The following is a 26446-nucleotide window of genomic DNA, read 5'->3' as shown; positions in this document are numbered from 1 at the left end:
TAGATACCAATTTAGAAACTATTTAAAAATAATATAAATTAATTTAGAAAGTAATTTTTTTTAATCTCTGAAATGATCTCTAATTTAGTCACTATAGCAACTAATTTTTTTGTCTCTAAAATTGGTTTTTATTTAATGATTTTCTTGTAGGACATTTATTTAATGATTTTCTTGTGACAAATTTTTTTTTCTTTAAATTGATAAAAATAATAGATTCATAAATCTCCAATTCTTCTTGTATATTAGAGAGTCCGAAAGCAATCAAATGAGAGCATCCTAACCCTAACCCACATGTATAACTTTTATGAAGACAAACTTCCAACCAACTCAACTACATAACTTTGGTTCCATCACTTATTTGGTTCCACCAAAGCTAATATTAGGAAAACTTGTGAGCTCAATACAAAGACCCTCTTGCGTGGTCTAAAGTAGTCCATTGAATATGTGGGTGATGTTGTGGCAAAAAACTTCATTAAAATTATTTTTCTTCACAATCTCAAGTGATATGATATGCATTCTAGCAAGCAAGCCATAAAGTCTTTGCAAAATTTCTTTGTAACAAAAGAGAATAATTGTTAATCTTTTGGATTAGTTAACAAGTGAAGGTTGACTATGTCTAACTTTGGTAATAACCTTTTAATGTGTAACTTGGTTTCCAATATTAATAGTATCTGAGTTTTCGGTATGTAAGATTGTTTTCACAAAAGAATAAGAAATTTTGAATTTTTTTAATCAAATTACTTGCTTATATTGAGTGAAAAAAATGTTTTACATTTATAGTTTCACGGTACCAACGAAGCTCTATAGAAAAAAAAATCGTTAGTATTGAATATCCCACATCGATTAGAGATAAGATCAATTTATAGTAAATAAGTCGATGCAAATCTCGTTTTTACAAACCAGTTTTGTAAGGTTGAATTAAGCTTAAAATTCATTTTTATAGAGTTATCGAATAAGATGAGATGAGTTAGGGAGACAATCACTACAAGAAAATCATTAAATAGAAACTAATTTTAGAGACTAAAAATAATTAGTTGTTATAGTAACTAAATTACAGACCATTTTAGAGACTAAAAGAGTTTTTGGTTTCTAAATTAGTTTCTATTATAGTTAAATAGTTTCTAAATTGGTATCTAATTAGCTACCAAATTTAAAATCTAAATAATTGGTAGCAAAAACCTCCTCGAACAACCAACTCGAGATCCAAATGTTGTCTTGCAGGAGGACTCCTCGAACGTGGGGCTTCTTTTCCCGTTCAATCTCATCAAATGCTTACTCCTAATCGTCTTGATATTGCATTCTCTTAAATATATTTTTTTATAAAAAAAAATAAAAATAGAAACTACTCCCAAAAATATAAAATAATAAAAATACATAAATTTGATCTAAAATATTAAATATGAGAATGGAAAGGAAGATAGGGTTGATGTGACTAAATCATGAAAAATAACATCTTTTAATTCGAGTGAGTGTTATCAATATCTTTAATGTTTTGTTTGGATTGAAGAGTGAAAAATTGAGGGTGTGGAGAAGTGAAAATGTGAGAATTTGAGAAGAAAGTTTAGTGTGTTGGGATGTGTAGGTTAGAGTGGATGACTGAGGAAAGTTTATTGAAGTTTGTGAGTGATGTGATGGTTGTAGAAAAAAATTATTTATTTTTTGAATGTTTAAAATGTAAGTTTACAAATTTACCCTTATCTTTAAAATATTTAAAATATTTTGTAAAATTTAATTTAATTAATTTTTTATATAAAAAATACAAGTCTCTTATCAATTTTAGAACACAATTTTTTTATAAAAAAAATTATAAATAATATGATCACTGTAATTGAAAAAAAAATCACAAATTTATTTAATATATACAAAAATTAGTAAATTAATTTATATAATTAATATTATTTATTATTATATAATTTTTGTATATAAATAATTATTTTTATTTTTATTAATATCTAATACAAATAAAATTAATTTAAAATAATTATTAATAATAATATTTATTAAAATTATTTGATTTACATTTATCATGATTATTTTAAAATTTTATTTTAGTTAATATTATTATTTATATTATTAGTATTAATAATATTTTTTATTATTATAAATATATAAATGTATTTATACTATTATTATGTTATAAAATAATATTATATTATAAAATTATATACACAATCTATTCCTTTCTGTGTTAACCAACATAATCAATTACCCTTTTAGATTAGCAAGGGCATTTGCTGACATGAATTTCCTTCTCTTCTTGCTTTCTTCGTAGCTCACAAAGGATGTCTACAGTGTAGCATCGCATAAATCTTTGCTAGCATTTCTTCACACATCCGTAGAACCAAGCGCTTCATTCTACAATTCCGTCTTCAGCAACTGTACATCTGCAGATCCAAACATAACGTAACTCTTAAACTAGCAAAATGATCATCTGAGTTTAACAAGAGTCCATCTCTATTGAACTTGACCAAATAAGGTTAAAACTTATTATCATAACTTCTTGCTCCGCAAGAAAACCTAGACTTCTCATATGAAATTTAATCAAAATTGAGTTTTCTTTATAATTTTCTTCTCTTGTTCTAACAACTTCGTCTCTAACTCAAATTGCAAAGGCTAGATAATGCTTTATAGATTCCTCAAATGTGAAAGTCGAGATATGTGAAAGAAAAGGTTATATATAAAAACTAACTGTTGACTAGTGCTATGCATTCATTTATACACAGTAAGGGTAGTTCTCAATGATTAGGTAAGCACATTGTACAAAAGAAATCTGTAGCTAGGAATTGCACATCCTGATAAACTCTTTACAATCAAGCAGCAATTGAAGTTAGAAACATAAAATAGAGATCTGATTGTTTTAAGAAGGTTGAAAAAAAGAATGTCCTATGTTAAATGGAGCCAAAGGGGAATTTTTACATGGCCAAATCAAACTTCCTAAAAAATAATTTGCTTTGACAATCAAGCTTACAAAATATTCTTCATACTAGTTGTCCATCCAAAATGTTTCTTTTTTGTGTACCGTGGGGCAAAGTTGAGCCCAAACATCTCCTTGAAAGCCTGATCCGGCTCTACCGAACCCACCAGCTTTGCAACAATGTTGGCACTCTCTCTAATGTGGTCTATGTCATCTGTTTTTGACCACAAGCGATGGGACAGCTGCAACCTTCTATGCTTTGAACTTATACGAATTCCCCATTTAATATACAAGTTCTCTCTTTCAGATTTTGACAGCTTCTTCTCCATTTGTTTGCTCAACATCTGTCTCTCAACTCTCAGGTACCTCTGGCTGTTTGCAAAAGAAAGGCATTGTAGGTTTTGTAATCACAAAAAGTTGTGAAACTTATAGTTTAAATAAAAATTCATAAATCTTTTTAAAGAGGATTAATGCTTGAAGTCTTACCTTGTTTCAGGGTTAAGGATACGTCCGTCTTCCACAGTCTCATTCCCTTTGGCAAAAGTTTGCTTGAGATAAAACAGCCTTCTTAGCTCTACTTCCATATAGATAGAATCTGATGGGTCTCCTTTGAATAGAAGGAAAAAGTAAGTCCTGTGAACCAATGAAACATGACAAGCATGCCAGAGTCCAATAATCTCTTCCTGCAGCCGCTTAAATTCTGAAGGCCATTCCAACTGTTTTCCTTCCTCAGATTGCAATGGGTCCAAACCGACATCTTTGAACTTCTTTGCAGTATTATCGGACTGCAAACCAGTTGCTGGAACCTGCCATGCAAGTTAAGTCATAATCACTGGTTGAAATCTCATTACAGGATGGGCTTGGTTAATAATATAGGAATGCTACTTCCCATCACTTGCATGGTTAACCAAAATTCAAAACTGAATCGGTATAGTAGATTAGAAGCATTCTTAGTTGGATCAAAGGAAGACACACAAAAAAACAAATTAAGGAAGATGAACAACTAGAAGCATACCTCGGGGTTCGCTTGCAGATTTGAACTTTCAAGACCATCATCTTTTTCCTTTTCTCCCGGTGCTAATGAATTGTCGTCATAACCTACGTAATCGATATCTGTTTTCGTATTCAGTATATCTACAGTACTTCCCTGGGAATTCTCGTGATCATCCCATGGTAACATCTCAGTATTGGCATTACAATTGAGTGTATAAGTCTTTTGAAGGCCCTCCGGTCTTCCAGTGAAGTCTTTTTCGCTTCCTATTGGGGGTGTGTTCTGAATTATTTCTTCTTGGTCAAACCAATCTGAAGATGTATCTCTCATGAGAGTCGCTTTACAACTTCTGCTTCTGGTTAATTTGACGGCTTTAGAACAAGATGAACCACTTTGTGTCAGCGATGGAGATATTTTCTCTGGAGAGGGAAGAACAAAACGTTCTTCTAAGCTGTTTATTTCTTTGTTTTCCTTTAGCTCAGCTGACCACAAATCTAGATTTTCTTTGCATCTGTTATCAACTTCGGTTAATCCTGAGACGGTTGGAGATGATGCAACAGAGTCTGTGTATACATTTTTACTTATATCTGCTGGATTTGAATGTGTAGGGGTGTCTGTAATCATGTCTTCTGACTCAATGCACCTAACTTCCCTGCAACCTTCCTCTAAATTATCTTCGTGCTGTTCTTCAACACTTTTCTGATCCAAATCATTACTTGCACCATCAAGACTTTCAATAGAAAACACAGGAGAAGGAATCCTGACGGGAATACTCTTTTCCAAATCAGGAAGTTGGAAATAGTTCTCATCAGAACTAATGCTATGTCCATCTGAATATTGAGATGCATCAAAAGATCTGACACTCTCAATGCAGTCAAAACTTGGCAATTTTGGTCGCTCGGCAGTTTGATTATCAAAGTCATATGAACTTCGCACACGTAATTTGGGATATTGATTACCCAAACTGTCCTGTATATTGGGTTTGAACATAAAATAAATTAAAAAAGAATGACAATTACTACTTTTAATGCTTTAGAGTAGGCAAATATAGTACACATACCAATTCAGTTGAGGACGTATCTTCTCCAACCACTTGAAGCATATCCTTAATTTGAGATTGAGCAAGGTCCCGCTGCATCCTCAGATCCATTACCTCTCTCTTTAACTGCAAGAACAGAGGAACAACAGCTGGTTTCATATTTACAGCTTAAAAGGGAAACACAAGCTCAGACTTTAGGAAATCATAGTGCCCTCATTCCCCATATATTCTAAAACTCATCTGCTGGTTGGGCGTACATGGTCAGTAACGATACATAGTGGAAAACATTTGAAGTTATGTCACCAAAATGCTTTTTTTTTTTATATATCTAAAAAGACCAGCTGAAACTAGCTGTTCTGTGAGCACTTCAGGGACCCTTGTTGTCTAAGAATAAAAAGTCTACATCAGGGAAGGTGTGGAATAAACCCTGAACTGCTGAACATTACAGGACTAGTAACAAATAGTTTAAATTAAATAACAATCAGGAAAGAATGTACTATCTTACAAACAGTGCAAAATCTACTTTTACCTTTTAAGGAAATGCACTTACATGATGTAACATTGTGGTTAATATATTTCATTAGCGTAATAAATTCTACTCTGACAGACGTAATGAATCTTTGTTCTGAAAATGTTGATCCTTACCATCTCAATCAGGAGATCTTTTTCCTTCAGTAATGCTGAAGTATCAGGTTTAAGGCACGTTGGCCCTGAATTTTTTAAGTCACTTTCCAGTCTAGCCAACTCTTTTTGCAGTTGCTTGACCAACAACTTATCAGACATCACTACGTTGACTTTTGCGTTGGTTGTCACTTCTTTAGCACAACTAGCAAATAAAAGGGTATTTCTGGTTTGTTCAACATGGCTTCTTGCAGGGCTCATGGTGCAGATGATTGCAGTTTTAGCATTGCCAGCTAATGAGGACTGCAGTATGCGCGTTAGCTTTGAATCTCTGAAAGGAATATGTCCATTTCTCCCCTTGCTGTCATCAAAATAATTGTTTTTAGGTTAAAGCAATGTTTCTTAAAAATGAGTACAAAAGATTCTTTATATATCAAACATTGATTGTATTGACACATTCGGTCAGTTAATGAAAAAAAGTTTGAAAACGTTTCTTCTCTTCATAATTCCCAATATAATAATAAACTTCGTAGTAACAGAGTCAATGGCCAGATTATTGCATAATAATAATGTAAATTAACGATTAAGTAGTGTCCTAGTGTTTTCGGCATTAAATGGTAAATATTTGTGTCTTTCATTGGTTGTCAATATTTATTATCTATAATCTTTTTGTACCACAATTAGAGTATATCTATAAAAACAGAGAAAAAGCTCACCAGTTAATCTATATGAACATGCATACAAGTGAACAGTGAAATGACAGATGATGAAAAAAAAGAGAGAAAGACGACAGAAAAACTATGGTGGTTTCCTTTTTTGTATTAATACAGTTTTGCAGGTTCTAGCGTTGTAAAGATCAGTAAATAAAAAAAATCACCTCATATTTGAATTTTGAAGAGGGGGTTAAGAAATCACCATATGTCATTATAAGAAAAGTAACCTCATGTAGCCAAAAAAAGCTATATGTTTATAAAACAGTGAACAATCTTCCAACAACACTTATCTCTGCTATTTCAAACATGCTCAAAGATTGGTTGCTTGTGGGGTAAAGTTCTGGATAAGGCTAAACGTATGTGGAGACAGTATGCATTTAGTTGAGTAAAATATATATTGAAATGCAAACTTCATAAGCTAACCTCAGTTTGCGGATGACAGTTCCTAGAGTTAGTAAACTACGATTTATGTGGCAACCCTCTTTCAACCTCGTACCACCTGAATTAGTTTGGGATGCCCGCTCACTCCCAGCAAGATCAACGAAATTCTGTACCCGGGGAAAAATATTTAGTTTCGATTACTGTTCTTCAACATAAAAAAGTATTCTTCTATATTTTTCTGTAATCAGAGTGAATCAGTCGTACCACAGAAGCGGCAAGGGAGCTCATTTTGTCATTTCCCATAAATTCACTTGCAGAACTTTCAACTGTCTGAAGAATCACATTATTTAGGAAATCTTAGCAATGAGGTCCAATTAACTTCTTTTCCCTTGCACAAAAATAGGAACATACGTACCAGTCTAAGAATCTGATGAGATCTGGAGCTCACTTCATTCAGTGCTGTCTCCCCTATTTGCCTTTGAGCTGAAAAATGCAATCAATTTTATGATAACTTAGCAGTCAGCTCTGGCAGGGCAAAAACTCAATTTGTATTGAGGAAAATTAAACGAAAACAAAAATTAATAGAGCAAATCTCCTTAGTCCTTACCTTCACAGAAAAAAATGAGTTCTTGAAAATGGTTCCAGTTCCTTAAAGTTTCCTCTGTGAGTCTCTCAACAACTGTCCCTTTCTGTTCAACTTGCAAACTGTTAATATAATGTAGAAGCACTAGCTTTTTGAAAAATCTGATAAAAGATATTTACCTCTGGATCATCAAGAAGTCTGAGAGGTGTACTGTCAACGCTAAGGAGGTCCCTGACAGATTCATTATAGATCTCCAATGCCGAAAACTTCAAAACAAAATCCCTTTCCGCGTGCTGTGAAAAATCAAAATGTAATCAATATAGGGTTCTGACAATGAAAAGGCCATGCAGTGATTAATCGATGAGTTCAGATTTCATTTACCTTTTGAATGTAGTTGAAAATATCTGCTAAAGCGTACTCTGTTACACCACTCATGGTGTGTGTTTTTCCGCTGCTTGTTTGTCCATATGCGAAAATGCTTGCTGATCAAATAGTTAATCAAAGACCAAATAAGCCCATATAGGAATTCCAAGGAAGTTCATTCTAATGAAGGAAGAAAGGCAGATAAAGGGGAAAAAACTCACAGTTGATGCCCCTGAGAACTGAAAGAGCAACTTCCTTAGCTGCTTCTTCATACACCTGCCTTGTGTGGGCGTCACTACTAAATACTCGATCTACAGCAAAAAAGAAAAAAAAAATTAAGGTGAATCAAGAGAGGAACTTAATTTTAGCTTTTAACCCATGTTGATCTAATGAAATTAAAGCCATGAGTATGGTGTTGGTAGAATTGTTTAAATGGATAAAAACAATGAACCGCCTTCTATTTCCATGTATAGAAACGACCAGATTTATGACAGTTTTATATAACTTTGACTAAACAAAGATCCCAAAGAGCCCTTGATTGAAAACCCCGAAACATTCCAGCAACTTGCGCCACCAACATCAATTATGATGAATTCCTACCACATCCTCCAAGTTAATTCATTTGGCCTTATCTTATAAATGAAAAACCATTCAAAACACCCAACAATTTCACAACCCTGGTAGCCTTGTATGAAGCAAATTAATTTAAGTCCGTGTTTCCACTAACTTATTATTCACTCAAAAATGTTTTCAGCCCAAAGCATTCTGCATCTCGACCATAAGCTTTCATACATAAACCTAACATCAGCAAATATACGCATGGATTCGTAAGGTTAGCCTCTTCATACCAAATGTATAAGTTGTTGGATACAGGGACCTTTCTGTAGCTGAAAGGTTGCTCCTGTACATGATGGTAGCGTCATTAATGCATTCCCATTCAGACAGATCATTTCTTGCGAGCTCCTTTTCATTCACAGGTCTCACGCGAACAGAAACAAGAATCCTCTCCTCACTGCCTGCTGAGCCTTGCATTGCCTCCTCCTCTGCAATGGAACCCATTTCTTCTACTTTCTCTCTAAAACTTCAATGCCCCCAGTGACAACGAAACCATGTCCCGAATTCAAAGTACCCCAAAAAGGCCACTTCGGCATTCAGTTATTTTATTACTTTTTAAGTTGTTTTCTGAATCTTGTTTTGTACTATTGCTGGGACGGTATGGAACACAAGGGCCACCAAAGCTTTCAACCCCCAATCATTATCTGCAGCTACAAAATAATCGAAGGTTACAACTCCATAAACAAGAAATGAAAATAAAAAGAATGATATTGTTCTCGCAGTTTTAAATTCAAAGATACCAGAGAGGGGCCAAAAATAATAATTGACCAGCATGACATGCTCATATAATTTTACACAAAAATACGGTGCTCTGCCTATTCTAATCGAAAAATTGTAGTTTTCTGGGATGTTCCCCAAGACACAGAACAGACTGTCAAATTCTCCCTCACATGGAACATTGAACTTTTAGACTTAGTTTTAGAGAGTTACCAACGGCGACAAAGACTAGGGAGTCAAGTTTTGCAGGAAATTCTTCACCAACTTGGTGTGCTGCGAAATTTAGGAATAAAATATCTGGAATGGTATTGCCAGAAGAAAAGAAAATTTTGAATGGATGTAATTATCTTACTAAAATTCCTACGTGTTTCTCTTGTGTAGAATTGTCTTCTTGTTCTCCTAAATTTAACATGTATAAGATGATCCAAACAAAAAAGGAGATAAATTAGAAACAAAAGATTATATTAAAAATAAAACCATAATTGTAAAGTGCCTCATTGCTGAACCGTTAATCTGACGCAAATTTTGCCGTGTTTAAGAAGAAACGGTTAAAATTAGAACTGGAGATCCCGAATAAATATCCGAGCTTCAGATAATAAACATTAATCTATTAGTACGGATCAAGCACAAGGAAATTCACATTTTCAGCAAAAACAAAACTCTATATCAAATTAAAAAGAAAAAAGAAAAAGCTCTCACAAATACTAACAAATCAATAAAGACAACAACACGAATGATGATAATATTCATAAGCCTTAATAAGCAACAACAGAGAAGGCTTTTAGCCTCGGTAGTGTGAAAAATAAAATACAATGCGGAAGTTGAGAAACAAGTTCTGAAAAAAATGAACGGAAAAGCAAAATAAAAATGCAGGAAAAAAAACTTGAAAGAAAAAAAAAACGTCGAAGCATTTCTTCACCTGCGCAAACGCAAGCTGAAATCGAACAGTAAGAGAAGAAGGTGAGAAAAAGGAAAAATGGAAGTTGAAAGTTGTTGAGAGGTGCAGTAAGATGCGTTGTTAAAGAGAAGAAAGGAAAATGGTGAAAGCATGAAAATGGTGAGAGTGTGTTATGTGCTTTTGAAACAGTGAGGAGAAGATATAGCGTCTCCCTCTTAATTTGTTAGTTGCAGTTCACTCTACATTTTTTTTCACCCTTTTTTCTTTCTTTTTTTCAAACAAATTTAACGACCGCGCTATAAACAAACACTCCTCGCTCAGAGATCACAGATCACAATCGCTGGAAATTACCAACCTACCCGCTACATTGTACCAGTCTACCTGATTCACATTGCTAAATATCTTTAATTTTTTATTTTTTTTAAATCTATAACATATTCTCTCGATACTATCAATTTATGTGTAAAACTACACAATAAATAATTCAAGAGCAGAATAAAACTAATAAATTTTCACTAAAATAAATTCTATATAATTCTAGTACAATCATAAAAAATTAATTTTAAGTTTAACTCTATTTTATAAAATAATATTAATGATATTTTAATAATTTGATTTATTACGAAATGTAATTTAATTAATGTAGTATAAGCTTAAATAATTCTCTTAAATGACGTATCCGTGTCGAACATACGTATTGGTGTCCACACTCGTAAGACACTTATTAGTGAAGTGTTTAATTCAAAAATTATTTGTTGGATTTTTTAAAATTCTAGCACGGTTCTAACACAATTTTAAAAGATATAAATACAATATTTTATAAGAACTCAAATTTATTGTATAAATTTTTATTATAATTAAAAAATAAGAAATAAATTCTTTTGAATTTATCATAAAAGAATATCTTTATGCTTCCAAAATTCAAAAGAATCTCAAACATATTTTTTATATAAATATTTATTTTTAATTTATATAATTTTAAATTATATAAATTATATAATATATATATATTCGTGTTTTATATTTTAAAAATTATATATATTTTTGTGTCCGTATCGTATCTGTAAATAGATTAGAAATAAATGTAACATTTAATGAGAGGCAAAAAAGGAAAAGAAAGGAGATGGGTTGAATTATGTAGGAAGAGAAGAGAGCATAAATAAATGGGTGAAACACATGCACGTGGTACCTTCTTTTTTTCAACTTTTACAGGTGCAGTCGTTGACGTGTGTGTGTGAAAAAAGATAACCACTGTACTACGGCACCACACTTACCTCCAACATAATTTCAACTTCTACACTCTGTTTTTCGTACGAAATATTATCTTTTCGTGTTTTATCCAATGTATAACACTAGAAGCCACAAGTTTGTAGGAAGAAAGGTGTGAAAAAATTAATCATTGAATCCAAATTTGGTACAACACCTGCGTTTGAGATTACCTTAATTGGAAATCACCGTATACAAATTCTTATATGATCAATGCTTAGAAACCAAACTCCTGTGTTTTTATCATACGTCTTCATAATTACTTTGTCACACAATTTTTCTTCTGGAAACCAATAGGACACAGAGCAAGCTGTGATGTTATTTGGTTGTTGAGTTGAGGGTACAGAGACAAGGGGCTAAGATCCAAAAACTGGTCCATGATGATCGATCCTTGGAAAACAAACTCGTACATTCTTCACTACACCACTTAGTACTTTTCAAATTATTTTCTTTTCTTAGTTACATTTATTAAAATTATTATACAAATTATAATAGTTGTTCCACTACACTCAACACGTTTCATATCGCTTAAAAATTCATGTCAAATGAATGAACTTTAAAGCGGACAATACCTGAGATAATTAACCTAGTAATATTATCTTAATAGACTTGAAATCAGAATATTAATACCGTCCGTGAAAATCAAACCCAAATATTACTATAAATAATATATATATATATATATTACTGTGATATTTTTTAAATAAATATTCACTATTTAATATATAAATATCATATTATATAGTATATAGTGACGTTTAAAGTGTTGGAATTGTTTTACCCTATTAGAAAATTACGATATTTATAGTTGATATAAATTACATGTTTAAAATCATCATTTTATACAAGATATTATATAATGCATGCTAGGACGGACGGTTTGTAATAAACTCTCATATTATATTTTGTGGCGGTCATATCTATGAACATACACAAAATCGCTACACACATATATTTTAACGAATATAAACATCATTTTATAAAAAAAATAACAATCACCACATACACATTTATTTGTAATGTATAGATAAAAGTAACTCAAATGCATATTATATTTTTTTAAATTTAAGTATAAATTTAACAATTTTAGTAAATTCATATCTTTTTATTTTTAGTAAATTCATAAACTTAAATTTATTTATATTTTATTTATTTTTTAAAATTATATTTATTCTACTGTTGTTTTTATATTTATAACTCTTTTGCATGTGTGATCTTTATACTTATAATTTCCATCTTATTTAATTTAATTCCATACCTATATTACTGAAGCACCCAGAAATAGATTTTCATTCCATGTCTTAATGGCTTATAGCAGTTTTAGAATTAATAGCTATTGCACTTAGGTATTGTTAATGGTTCCACACTACTCTGGTTTCACCATAAATTCATGTCCCTAACATATCTCATATTATTAGGCTAAAATACTCCTTATGCACATTTCATAGCCCTTTTCAACTTTAATTCACATTTTATTTGTAGCCTTTATAATATTATCCTTCTCAAACACTAAATAAGGATGATCATATAAGAAAATTTATCATTTGAATAGTATATAGATAATAATGATAATAAAGATATTATGGTTTTTAAATTATTTTTGTAAATACTAAATTTAACTAAATATATTACACTATACTAGTAATGTGTTTCAGTTATAATAAAAATCAACATTAATAAAGAGAATTTTTGTCTGTATAATTTATTAAAAAACTATTTTATTTTAAAATAAATAATTTAAGAACTTTTGTTTAATGTTGCAAAATTTTACAATTGTTATAACCTTGCCTTTGTTAAAAAATTGTTATTAAAATTTTTTAGTAATAATTTTAGAGCTTTACAAAATATTTAAATTAGTAATATTTTTGCAATGCTGTCTTTATTAAAATAAAAAAATTTAGAAACATTTTTAGAATGTTGTGTTTTTTATTAAAAGAAGCTTACTACAAAATTTTCAAATTAAATTTTATAATTTATTTTTTATTAAACAAATGTTACTAAAAAAATTTAACAATATTTTTAAAATGTTATTTTCTATTAAAATTAAAATTACTTGGAAATATTCAATTTTTCACATTAAAAACAAAATATGAAATTTTAAAGTGAAACCAAACATTGTTGAGTCTGATGGGTATTGCATTGCATAATTGTTTTTCACATTATTCTTCCATTTATTTATGTTTATATTCAAGATAACAAACTTTCTTGTTTTTCTTCCATTTATTTATGTATATATTTAAGATAACAATTCTTACAAATTTATTTGAGATCGAATATTATTTATATAATTTATCTTGTTTTTCCTTTTAGTTCGACTATCCTTCTATTATTTTTTAGGCGGGAGAAGTACCTGTAAAGACACTTCAACGTTTAAGTCAGTTGAGATCAATATCAATAGTATAGTTCAAGATTCAAAATAACATTCTCTTTCACCATGAGGGTTCCTCCCTTATTTATACTACTCTGATGGGTTTTGTCGTGCCAAGATGGCCCAAACAGGCCCAATAGACGTTGATATCGTTTTATTATCTCTTTAATTGAGATTAATGTCCTTATCTAAGTATGGTGTGGGTGCTGGCTTTTGTCGAAAGGCTGCTAGAATGTCTAATGTAACATTTCTCTTATAAAATTATGTTAGTTGTCATTTCAAAATCTAATTTTTTTGGAAGCCAAAAGATGGGTTGAGTGAATAAATTAGAGACTATTTTAGAGACTAAAAAAATTGGTTTCTAAATTAGTTTTTATTATTGATAAATAGTTTCTAAATTGGTATCTAATTAGTTACCAAAGTTTTTTGTTACCAAATTTAGAATCTAAATAATTGGTAGTTAAAACCTTGGTAGCTAATTAGATATCAATTTAGAAACTATTTATCAATAATAGAAACTAATTTAGAAACCAATAATTTTTTTAGTCTATAAAATGGTTTATAATTTAATTATTATAGCAACTAATTATTTTTTATCTCTAAAATTGATTTTTATTTAGTGATTTTATAAATTGGTATCTAATTAGCTATAAAGTTTTTTTTCTATCAAATTTAAAATCTAAATAATTAAATAATTGAGTTAAAATTTTATATATAAATATAGATGTTTAATATGAGAGTATTGAAAGGGTTTGGAAGTGGATGGATTGTTTATTGAAATAAGCAAAAGATTTTGATTTTTGAGTTTAAGCATAAATAAAGAGCATTAAATGGGTCCCACTCAGGTGCGATATGAATCGTTTAGGAAGAGAATAATGGGAGAGGTGCTGTCAAGGCCACACAACACCGCACAGAGACAGAGTGGCTTTCAATTTGTGGCTGAGAAGTAATCTCTCAGACCAACAAAATTGACAAACACACATTTATTGTGTCACTGCTTCTGAATTTTTAACAATAAATAAACAAACATATGCATCTCTCTCTCTTGGATCATGCAAAACAACACACCTTCAACTTCAATTATGCGAACGCTTTGTGATGCTTGTGAGAGCGCCGCCGCTATCGTTTTCTGCGCCGCCGATGAGGCCGCCCTATGCCGTGCCTGTGATAAGAAGGTGCAATTCTCCACCCTTTTCTTTCTTACTCGATCAACTATCCATTCATGTTGCTCCCTCAATGTCTCTTATATACTATCTTCTTTTCTCAACCTTTCATGCTTCTTTTACATTCATTTTATCAATTTTGTTCCATTTAGTGGAAGTTTTCGTCTTTTTTTCACCCACAAAGCTTTAACCAAGACTTAACAATGTTGAAATTATTGAACCAAATGCTGTGTGACATCCCTTAATCAAGTCTAGTGTTTGATCCTCCCTTTAGTATGGAAAAGGGTCAACTATACTTCTGGATTATACATGACCTTGTCTTTTCAAGGTAAAGAGGTTATTTCTGGATTTGAATCTATGACGAATCGGTTACCAAGGCGCAACTTTAGTGCTGTGTCAAGGCATACCACTTGGTTATGCCAAAAAGTGTTGGAATCATTGGCTGAACTTCGAGAAAGCAGAAAGTTCCTTACTAAAAGTAAGTACCTATGGGCTGTTATGCCTAAATGGTACTTCAAATTGAAGGACTTGAATTTAACTCACCTATTTTGATGTTGCTTCATAATAGGTAAATGCTTTTTTTTATCAAATTATCTTTCTTTGGACTTGGGTAGTTCTGAAATCCAAGTTGGTTTAATTCGTGTCTTGGCTTTTCCTGGTCAAAATCTTTCGAAGGTTTACTTAATGTCTTGGCTTTTCCTTTCCTGGTCAAAATCTTTCAAACAGTGGCTCACAGTTTAAACTATGTTGGGGTGGCAGGTTCACATGTGTAATAAGCTAGCAAGCCGGCATGTAAGGGTTGGTCTAGCAAGTCCAAGTGATGTGCCGCGCTGCGACATTTGTGAGAATGCACCTGGTAGATACTCTTCTTTCACTATCCTCATTCTGATTCTCATATTCTTTTTCCTCATTTGCTGTTTTTTCCTTTGAATCTGGATGCAGCTTTCTTCTATTGTGAGACAGATGGAAGTTCCCTCTGCTTGCAGTGTGATATGATAGTTCATGTTGGAGGTAAAAGGACACACGAAAGATATCTTCTTTTTAGGCAGAGAGTTGAGGTATGTATTTCTCTCCTTGCAAACATGAATTGGCCATGGTTTAGGAGGGTCTTAGTGATGCCTTTTGTTTTAAGAAAAAAAATTAATGTCTGCTTGCAACATAGTTTCCAGGAGATAAACCTGGTAAGTCAGAAAACCCAGCTTCACAGCCTCTGGATCCAGGTGAGACTAAAAGAGGACAAAATGCACTGCCCAAAATAAAAATGGGAGAGAAACAGCAAAATTACAGGATGCCTCTGATTCTGACGCCAGAACCCAATGCTGATGAGCATGCCATGATGGGAACCAAAATGATTGATTTGAACATGAAGCCTCAGAGAATACATGAGCCAGCATCAAATAATCAGGTTAGGATGCAAGAAAAGTAATTTTTGCCTTACTAGTTAGAAAGTATGTTCTGCTATGGGTATGTTGCACATAAATGTAATCATTTCAGGTACTTGCATATATTGCAAGCACATCTCCTCTTTAAAGTCTTACTAGGATAATGAATTTATGAAGTTTTGACTCAAATAGCAGAATTTCATCTTACTACACTTGAACCTGGATCATTGCCTTGAAATTGTTGTTGCATTCATCTCTAGTGTTATGTTGTCTTCAATTAGTTATCGTGTTAAACGATTAACTAAACGTCATTTAAAGCATGGCTGTCATGGCATCATTCAACCTCGGGTACCTAGTTGTTTAGTGAATAAGCAGTTTAGCAACCTCCAAGGACTATTAGTATGTTTTCCTAATTGTGGGATGGAAAATCCTTCAGATATATATTGACGTAAAGAAAAGTTACACTGGTAAAAAGGAATTTTACGTACTTTTAGGAATTGCTTCTTCCTTCTGAAGTAGGGACCAGTAAATCCTGGCAAAACATTAGAAATTGATTTCTCTATATGGTAAGAACCTGTTGTAACGCTGGGTCAATGTTCCGCCTAACAACACTGAAATTTCTGCTCGTCTGTTGCTTAACCATTGTTTGGTTAGAGAGTTGAAGTAAAGAATGATATAGAGAACAATTAAAAGACCCTTTTATGACTCCCATTCTATATCCCTCCTCTTTTCATCTAGAGTGCAGTCAACCGGTGACTAAGAAAGTAAAGTAGAACCATGTAACTTTTGTACTACTACACATATCCATGTTACAGTATGCATAACATGTAGTGGCATACACATTTCTCAGGAATGTTTGTCTATCTTGGCAGCAATAAATGCAGTTGCAACAGGATCATACACCAGATATCTTTAAAGTGGAAAGGCTTTATATATTTCTCATGCATTGCCATACTACTGTGTTCACAATCCTATTCTCTCAAATGTGTTGGATCATCAAGTCATTTGAGGAGTATGGTGGAGACCAATTTCCTATTTTAACACATATGTTACTGCTTAGCATTGTTAACTGTAAATCTTTAATCCCCATGCAATGGATTGTGTGGTAACTTTTAAGGTTCGAAGGATTTTTGTGCCATTGAAAAAGCCAACACGTTGGAATAACGGCAATTAATCTTTTTATTTATTCATATTATTGAAATTATTTTATGACAATGAATTAGAGGTTTAATATCTTTTATATTTCTTATAAAGTTCAAAGTGGTTTTGTCAGTTGTAAGATTCAATATCATGATAATTGTAGTCTTTTAAATCCATTGATTTTGTTCTCAAAAGGCTGGAAGTTGTGTTTTAATGGTGGCTAACAGAAACATATATCCAATGGAGTATACATAGAACAATCACGAGAGACTATGTGAGACGAGAATACATTCTTTCTACAATATTTTTTTCTGTCTTTCTTTTGGAACTTTTTTGGGATTGTTTTCTTTTAGAATTTTCTGGGGATTGTTTGTGAAGTTTCAACATGTTTGATCTTGAGTGCATAGGTTGAAACACGCAGTGTATAAACCTTGATGAGCAAACTGAATAAAGGGTTGCACCACAGATCACTTGAATTGAATTTGCTTACAGGGAAGTCTTATTTATCACGATACAACACAGTGTTTCTCTTATATTTCCAACAAACACGGGGTAGGGAAGGGTAGATATAGAGAGTATAATAACTCAAACTTTAGCCAAACCACCTATGGTGGTAGGTTGTCGCATCTGAAATCTTTTATTTTTTCCTAGTTCTTTGATTGATTGATTAAGACATTTTGTTTCAAGGTTGGAAGTAGAAGTAGCCTTGATTTCTAGCTTTACTTGTTTATCTTCAAAAGACTCAGTTGGCTTATTACACATGTGGAAATATTGAATTATTGAGCACTTGTCTATCTCTGAAAGGCACCATCATTTACTACTATAATGATGACCTTCACTGTTGCAACTACTTATTTATGTGTGTCTCAGCCATTCGGGGAACCGAAACATATTCAGTATCTAATTGTCTCTTCCATTTTTTTCTTTTCATTCATTTACTTTCATGACCCTTATCTCTTTGCTTTGGAGCACATCTTTCTTGAAACTCAAGAAAGGGACATCCTAACAAAAGATGGTGCAAATTTTCTCTCCTTTTATTGTATTGGTCCAAAACACCAACTACAACAACGACAACACATGGAACTTGGTTGGCATTACTCTGTTTTAGTCTGTGGTCCCTCCACTTTAAATCAATGCTCAGCAGGGATACTACCCTATGGTTAATATGCTTCGAAAGGTATATATAATTGAATGACAGAGAAACTAGTGTGTAAGCAGCATTTTTTTTCTCTGCTTTCTTAATGGGGTCTAAAAAGTCAGAATAATTATGTAAAAGAGAGCTAGTCTAAGATAAAACGTGCAAAAAAGTCCACATAGTTTGGTTCAGATACTAATAAAGTTTGAATCAATTACTTCATTCCATCATTCCAAAAAAAATATTTTAAACATACTTCAATTTTTGAAATATATTTTGATTCAATGTTAAATAATTTGTAGTTGCACCATCTATTTAAAAATAGTTGGACATTAAAGAATGATTTTTTAAAATACTATTTGTAATGATAAAATATTTATATTAAGATTTTTAGAGTAATATTTTAATGTTACATATTTGTTACTAACCTCTATATATAAGTATAGGTCCATTAACATATTTAAAGAAAATTTTCTAATGCGTAAAGCGTTATTATTATATATACTCTTTTTTAAATGTATAATTAAGTCGACCTAAATTCTAAAATGCCTTATTTCAACCTTTATAGTCAACCAGTTTTTTAACTTTTAGTTTAATCATTTTTCTTTTGAATTTTTTAAACTATCTGATATCTCAATTGAATAATTGATATGAAATTGTTATTTAGGAAATAACAATGTGTAGTTCTATTTTATTTTCAGTCCTATCTACTCATACTTTTCTATTATTTACTTTGCAAAATTTGTTAATTTATATTTCTTATTATTTTTATTATTATATTTTTACACTTTATAGAATTGCAATGGAAAATGTAAAATATAATATATGAATTTGGTTTTAAAAATATGAAAAAAAGGATAAATGTTCAAAAAATTAACTCAGTCTCAATGTGGTGTTCTTGATAAAATTGTTACTCGGCATGAAAAGAATTTAGCAATGAGTTTAGTTGATGAATAAGTTAGCGAACAATCTGTTACAGATGATATTGACAATACTAATTGGCTCAATTCTAATAGAAAAAACATAAAGTTTAAACAAATATAATTTATTAGAAGATTATTAAGCCACATAACCTATAAATTGAAATTCTTGAAACTATTTATGATTCAAGGCATGGAAAAATAGAAAAACTTTAGTAGAGGTTTAATGATAGTAAGATTCTAGTTAAATATGACAATTTTCAGTTTCTGAAAGATAAAAAGCAATATACTTTTATTTTATTCATATTTTTATGCAATGATATTGTCAAATGAAGAAATATATGATAAGAAAATAACAAATATTTTAGAGATTTAGATAATAAGTATTGTTTTATCTTGAGCTATTTTGCCCAAAGAATGTTGTTCAACTAGTAAATTATGGGACTAGAGATTAGAAAAATCTTGGTTACAAGTTCAACAATCATGAACACAAATGCATTGAAGTAGTAGAAATAATGAGGGGGAAAAAGACCATCGCATATAATTTGGAAGAAAATATTAATAAAGAAAAGCAACATAATAAAAAATAAAGACTCTTATGTTAAGGTCACATTTAACTTTTAAAAAATGAATTGGAATGAAATAGTCTCTTTAACAATTGTGTATTATTTTGTTTGATTCATATGCCTAATAAATTTGTTTGATCCACATAACTCCAAACATGTGACTTGGCCTACACATTCATATGCCATATTATAGCAATAGCATAACAATAAAAACTGAAAACCTTTCGGGAGAGAAGGAAAAAACCATACCTTAAGAGATGAAAACCTAATTGACATTGTGTGTGAGATGTCTCGTAGTTGTCATGTTCCAAGCTTGAAGGAGGAGAAACCCTAAAGTAAGGTGAGATGAGTTTTGTTCATGGGTGTTACATGTTCATGTGTGAATTTTAAAGAGTAAGTTTTCATCGTCATAGTTGTCACATGCAAACTTGAAGGAGGAGGTGAGATGAGCTTGAAGGAAGAGGAAACCTAAGGTGAGTGAGAAGATATGTCTCATTTGATAATGGAGTCATTAATATATATAAATTTATTGACACACAAATTTAAAATTTGGCATTTTCTTGCAATAGAAAAATGAAGGGATACAATTTCTCACCCCTAATTCCAAGTAGGTTTACCAGTACAAATTAAGTGTTCAAGACCTAAAACTTGACTTAGTACTTAAAATGTTAAGTCGGTGTAAGGATATTTAAAGTGTGAAGTTGAGCTAAAAATAGTTGGAGCTAAAGAAAATATTTGAGGTCAAGTCATTATAGGGACAAGGTTAAATTTGAGATGCTCAAAGTATAAGAATGAATAAAATATTGGGTAAGATTAGAGGTGTCAAACAATCTGGCCTAACCTGGTGTAATGAATTGCCTAATAAATTTATATTAGCTCAACCCATATTATAAATACAATATAATTTTTTTTGGCTCAAATCGACCCTATATCAGATCAAGTGACTATTTTGGTTTGCTTTAAAAGTAAAATAATTTTAAATAAAAAAATAAAAAATATATGTATTTTAAAAATTTAAGTTATATTAATGAAATTAATTATAAATTTTATATATATACTGATGTGATATATAAATTATAATACATGTCTTTTAATAATTTTTTTTAACTTTTATTATAATATGTTTTACTTTTTTACATATAATTATTATTTTTAAGAATGAGTGGTTTATAAGTGTAGGGTTCGACTTGATTGAACTAGATTATTCACTAGAGACTTCGTCATATAAAGACTTCAAGCTTAGTTTATGTTCTCGTCGGTTGACTTCGAACGGATTGAATGGGTAAGTTACTCTTCTGCTTTGTCTCCAATTGTTGCTTCAAGGTGCCGCTTCGCTAGGATAAAGGGGTTCTACCTGTTGATCACACTCCGACGATCAAGTCAGTGAGAACATTCAAATATCAAATTAGTTTCAGTCTTAATTATTCAGAAACAATGTACCTTTACCGGGGATCTCAAGCCCTTTTTTATAGATACAACTTCTACCAATGAAAGTATAACCTCAACAAAAAGCATATAACCATAACAGAAAAATCACTTGTTCACGTGCACCTCTAATCTTCAAGTGTTAACAACAAGAAAATATTCTATTTACATGTACACTATTATTCTCGGGTGCTAACAACATTATTCTCAACAACTTTTTATTTGTATTTAACTAACATATGTATTACAACTAGAATAAAATACCTATTTTATCTTTAATTATTTTTCCTGAGCTGACTACCAATATCCGAATCAAACTCATGATCCACCCTTTGGCCCATACTTGTCCAAAACCCGAGCTGACCACACCCAAGTGCTTGGACCGAGATCCCAAATACTCCTGTCGAGTACAGTTTATAGTATTGCAACTATATTTTCCTTTGACACCTACCTTAATACCTTATCGTCAAGGTTAAAAATAATAGCATTGTAAGTTATTTTCAACAAAATTCTCTTATCCTTCCCAGCATCCCAAAATCTATCTTGGATTCACTTTCGAAAGGCCTTGTTGAAAAAAAGTGCACACATTGTAAATCACCATAATCTAAAATCATTGACTTTAGTAAACTTCTCAACTTCGTACTTTGTATAAGACATAATTGAATCAAAGAACCTTATTCATCATATAATTTTGTTATGTATTTTGGAAAAGTTCACCAAACTCAAGAACACCACAATCAACAAACATGACAATAATATTAAAAACATTAAAAACATTGACGAGAAATAAAAAAGAAAGAATAAAAATACACAAGTTAGACCGGTTCATCAAGATTATTAATGAACTTACTTTAATATGCATCCACAAACAATTCACTATAAAACAAGTTCTTCTTCCTCAAAGTCACATAAAAAACTTCAGATATTATAACTCAAACATTTCTATCTCAAATGAATGCTCTCTCACAATGTTAGTGCATTCACACAATGTCCTATATGTATAAAAAAAATTATAACTAATTTTGTGAATCATGTCATTAGTCACTTCTATATAATATAAACATGTTTTTCACATTAATACAATGAGCTAAAACGTAGACAACAACCTATAAGTCTGTATACGTTTCTAGTTGGTAGCAGAGAGAATCAACGAGAGACAATGCATCCTATGTTCTATACAAGATTAATAAGTAGAATATTAACAACCTTTACAAAACTTATTTACTAATCTAATATCAATGGTCTTCAATATGATTATTGCATGACTAGTCAAAATGATTGTAGAACCATTGTGTAATGTTGGTTTGCAAGTAGCCACAATTTGTATGGTGCATGTGGCAGGAAAGAAATAAATGCGTGGTAGAGGGGAAGGGTTTTGTGATGAGAGCAATACAAATAAAATTCCATGGTTAAAAATAGTATAAGATCGCACATACATATAAAATTCCATGATTGAGAATAGTATAAGATCGCACATAAAATGAAGAATCGTGATACTTTGACACCCACCAAACAAAAACACATATTTTTTTTAACAACTTAAAATAATAATATTTTAATCATATTTATTTTACTTTTTAACTTAATTTTTTTAATATATATATTAAAATGAGTTGTAAAGTTTATATATTTTTTTCTAGGAATGTAAAAGTATTATCTTTCTATAATGAATTGTCCAATGTTTATTCATGGTTTTATTGTCCAAGTCTCTATATATTTAAAGTATATAACAGGATGAAAGGGACAACTTGAAAATACACTAAGTTGATAGAAAAAAAAATTTCCACAATGAATAGATATAATTTAGCTATATGTATGTATTGTTTTTGTTAACATAATTTTTTTCTTATTCTTGTATTTTTTTTAATAATATTTTTTTCATGTGATAACAAATTATTGTTGTTATTTGAGGTGTCAGTTTAACTTAAATGTCAAGTTGTATAATAATATCTAACATAAATTCATATATATATAAAAGCCAAAACAAACTTGGTATAGTATCAAATACGAGAGCATGCATATTCCCTTAAATTAGGATATCTTGTTGTGTGCACGAATATGGTTTACTTGTGAAATTTTTTATTGCTTTCTTTAAATGGTGGTCACTCTAACAACGATCAAACTGTTTATATTGAACTATTGTAAGTAAATTTTGTATTTCTCTAATTTGCATGTGTTTTCCGTTCAGTATTACAGTTAAGAGATGTTCCTCTTCTTTTGGCCCTCTCACATTGCATGGGGAAACAGAAGCCTCTATCATTTTTTCCCACAAGAAGAACCAGAGATGCTTTTAGTTAAGAGTTTGAGAAGTTCAAATGAGAAAGAAAAAAAAAACCAATACGTTTTAGGACAATTTAGGATGTAAATAGATGAGACAATTTACTATGTCTTTTTATAATTGTAAAATGTTATTATGTTAAGTTAGATACTGTATTATGAAATCATATATGATATTAGCCAAAAACACATCAATAAACATGTTTTAAATCCTATTAAAAATACATGTCTATTAGCTTAATTAAGATATCAGGTTTTATAGTAATGTTTAATTAATTTTTTAAAAAAAAATAGGTCACATTCCTGTGTATATAATTTTTATTATGTCATGTGTATGTCCATTACTATTATTATTTATTTTATGTAAATTTATTTATTATAAAAAAATAATTAAATATATTATTTATTGTACATTATAATAAAGTTATGTTGTAAATAAAAAAGGTTTGATGAAAAAATCATTTTTGAAAAATCTCAAAAATTTTCCAAAATTCTCAAATTTTTTCCGATAATTCTCGAAATTTTTCCGAAATTTTTTCATGGTTCAAAAAAAGAAAAAAAGAAGAAGGTTTGATTGTATAAAATTAAATATTAAATATTCTAAATACTTAGAACTTAACTGTATATAATGTGAACAATTATTCTTGTAATCTATATATGTAGTAGTCACTTCCTATTAATTTTTTTTCTCCACTATGTTTTAATTTCTTTTTTATTTTTAGTATCTTGATATCACTGTGAATTTTGCATTATGACTCTACAATATTATTAAGAATAAAAAAATAAAACAATATGTACATTAAATAGGGAGTTTCTATCATATATTATTATAAATTATAATTAAAAAGTTATAAAAAAATTAAAATATATTCTAATTTTGTCCTTTTGAATTATTTCATATTTAAGATATTAAAAGATAAAAACCGGATGAAAGGGTTAAAAGAAAGTTACGTGTATTTTACATAGAAAAAATATTATTTATACTTATATATAGAGAGGATTTCTGTTTTTTTAGTATACACAATTTTTTTTTCAGATTCTACCTTATTTAATATATCTTAGGATATCAGTACAATTCAATTATTACGACTTTGATTTTTTTTTTTTAATTATGTCATGTATTTTTCACTTGAAATTAACATGATTACATCATCAATAATAATAAAAATAAATATTAATTTATGTTTATAGATTCAATTTTTATGTTGTTGTAGGGTTTAATTTTTTATTTTCTTCATTCTTAAAAAAATAATTTTAAACTAAAAATTTTAAATTTATTATTATTTTTTATTTTTATTTTATAAAAACTCATTTCTTTATTCATTAATTATATTTCTAACTATTTTAAACATTAAAAATATTTACTTTTTAATGTATTCAAAATTAAAATTATAAAAAAAAAATAATTTATTTATTTATTTTTGAAATGGTACTAGATAGGGAAATAAAAAATAAAAGGATGCTAGATAGGGAAATAAAAACAAAAAGGTGCTAGTTAGGGAAATAAAAGTGTAAATGGTACTAAATAGGAAATTTACCTCATGTTATGAGATTATTTTTGAATTTATTTTTATTAAATAAATTTATCTAACACAAATATTTTAATAAAATGAAATAATAATAATAATTAATAATAAAATAAAATTTGAATAAAAAAATATATACTTATTTATAATAAACAAATTATATAATAATAATAATTATAAATATAATAATACTATTTACATTTAATACAAAAGGATTTTCTAATTACAATTTTTAAATTTATGAATATTTAAATTTTTTATTTCCATATAACAATTGACAATTTTTTACATATTCAAAATTTTGCATGTAAATTATTTTTTCGTCAAGTAACTCGTATTTTTTTTTTCCAGAAATTAATTCTCGAATTGTATTATATTATACTACTAATATTTTTAATTAATCTAAATTTACACAAAAATATATAATATTTGATTATTTTATTTTTTATAAAGACAATGGTAAATTTGTAGTCTTACATTTTACATTTTTGAAAAAAATAAAAATACTTCCACAACATCACATCACTAACAAACTTCAATAAACTTTCTCACAAATCCACTCTAACATACTCAATCTAAACACACTAACTTTCTTCACACTTTTCTTTCAAATCCTCACACATCTATTCCCTCAAATCCTCACACCTCTACTAAGACCTTCGTCATATCCCTTGCATGTTCCTCATCCTTATTTACATAACCTTTTATTTTATCCTTCTCTTTCATAAGTTTTCGCCTCTTTACAGCAATACAAAATTGGTTTTCGTCTCTGGTTCTTTAGACCATCCAAATGATTGTAGTATGGAAATAATTGAAATAAGTCATTCTGTATGCAAAATGATTGTTAGTTTTTTTTCAAAGATTGATAGGTTTTTTTCAAAATTTATTGTTGTTTTTGTTGTAGATTGATGTCTACTGTAAATATTTTCAATGTGTTGGTGAAGTGAAATCTCAAATTGAACTATACAAAATTATTATTAGTATTTTTTCAAAGATTGATAGTTTTTTTCAAAATTCGTTGGTGCTTTGATTGCAGATTGATGACCAGTGTAACTACTTCCAATATGTTGATGAAGTGGAACCTCAAATTCAACCAATTTTACTTATAACATGACTTATTCTAATAATTTTCATATTATAAATATTTGGATAGTCTAAAGTTTAGACCAGAAACAAAATCAATTTTTTATACTACAAGAGGGACGAAAAACATATTTAACTCTAAAAACATATAACCTTTTAATCATCTCCCTTCAAATAATATAACATATTACTTCAAATTTACTAAGAACTAATAATCCATAACACGTTTGCTTACGCAGTGTTTGTTTCCGGGTGCCAGCAATGAGGAGGGAGGGGCGAGCGGGTATGATTTACGTTTGGATCGGTTTATTTGAAGGCGCAGGCGAAGATGGGTGAGCGGAGGGGGCAGTTTTTCTCATC

The 26446-nt window shown here is 30.0% G+C and overlaps 2 protein-coding genes across 6 annotated transcripts; one reads left to right on the top strand and one right to left on the bottom strand.

Annotated features, from left to right (window-relative positions):
- Positions 1-2712: 2712 nt before the first annotated feature.
- On the bottom strand, positions 2713-10094 carry LOC137808444 (kinesin-like protein KIN-7G). 3 transcript variants are annotated; one of them, XM_068609561.2, is made up of 14 exons: positions 9857-10094; positions 8454-8870; positions 7827-7916; positions 7624-7724; positions 7422-7535; positions 7267-7348; positions 7075-7142; positions 6924-6989; positions 6702-6826; positions 5590-5926; positions 4966-5070; positions 3930-4874; positions 3401-3720; positions 2713-3286 (listed from the first exon to the last, which is right to left on the bottom strand). In XM_068609561.2, exons 2-14 carry the CDS (start codon positions 8662-8664, stop codon positions 2965-2967), a joined length of 2886 nt encoding a protein of 961 aa, XP_068465662.1. In that variant the 5' UTR covers positions 8665-8870; positions 9857-10094; the 3' UTR covers positions 2713-2964. The 3 variants fall into 3 exon arrangements, with proteins under 3 accessions (XP_068465662.1, XP_068465664.1, XP_068465663.1); XM_068609563.1 differs by having other exon boundaries at positions 8454-8864; positions 9857-10057; XM_068609562.2 differs by lacking the exon at positions 9857-10094 and adding an exon at positions 9151-9322.
- A 4234-nt stretch (positions 10095-14328) lies between these two features.
- On the top strand, positions 14329-23699 carry LOC137808443 (B-box zinc finger protein 18). 3 transcript variants are annotated; one of them, XM_068609560.2, is made up of 5 exons: positions 14329-14644; positions 15392-15488; positions 15575-15690; positions 15795-16037; positions 16887-17286. In XM_068609560.2, the coding sequence occupies exons 1-5, from the start codon at positions 14522-14524 to the stop codon at positions 16890-16892; spliced, it is 585 nt and encodes a 194-aa protein (XP_068465661.2). In that variant the 5' UTR covers positions 14329-14521; the 3' UTR covers positions 16893-17286. The 3 variants fall into 3 exon arrangements, with proteins under 3 accessions (XP_068465661.2, XP_068465660.2, XP_090155895.1); XM_068609559.2 differs by lacking the exon at positions 16887-17286 and adding an exon at positions 23389-23699 and having other exon boundaries at positions 14347-14644; XM_090299769.1 differs by lacking the exon at positions 16887-17286 and having other exon boundaries at positions 14347-14644; positions 15795-16226.
- Positions 23700-26446: the final 2747 nt, after the last annotated feature.

The sequence above is a fragment of the Phaseolus vulgaris genome, chromosome 3 (genome assembly GCF_051622355.1).
Source record: "Phaseolus vulgaris cultivar YP4 chromosome 3, ASM5162235v1, whole genome shotgun sequence".
Lineage (NCBI taxonomy): Eukaryota > Viridiplantae > Streptophyta > Magnoliopsida > Fabales > Fabaceae > Phaseolus > Phaseolus vulgaris.
The sequence above is the reverse complement of the archived record's forward strand: the minus strand, read 5'-3'. Positions and strand labels throughout refer to the sequence as shown.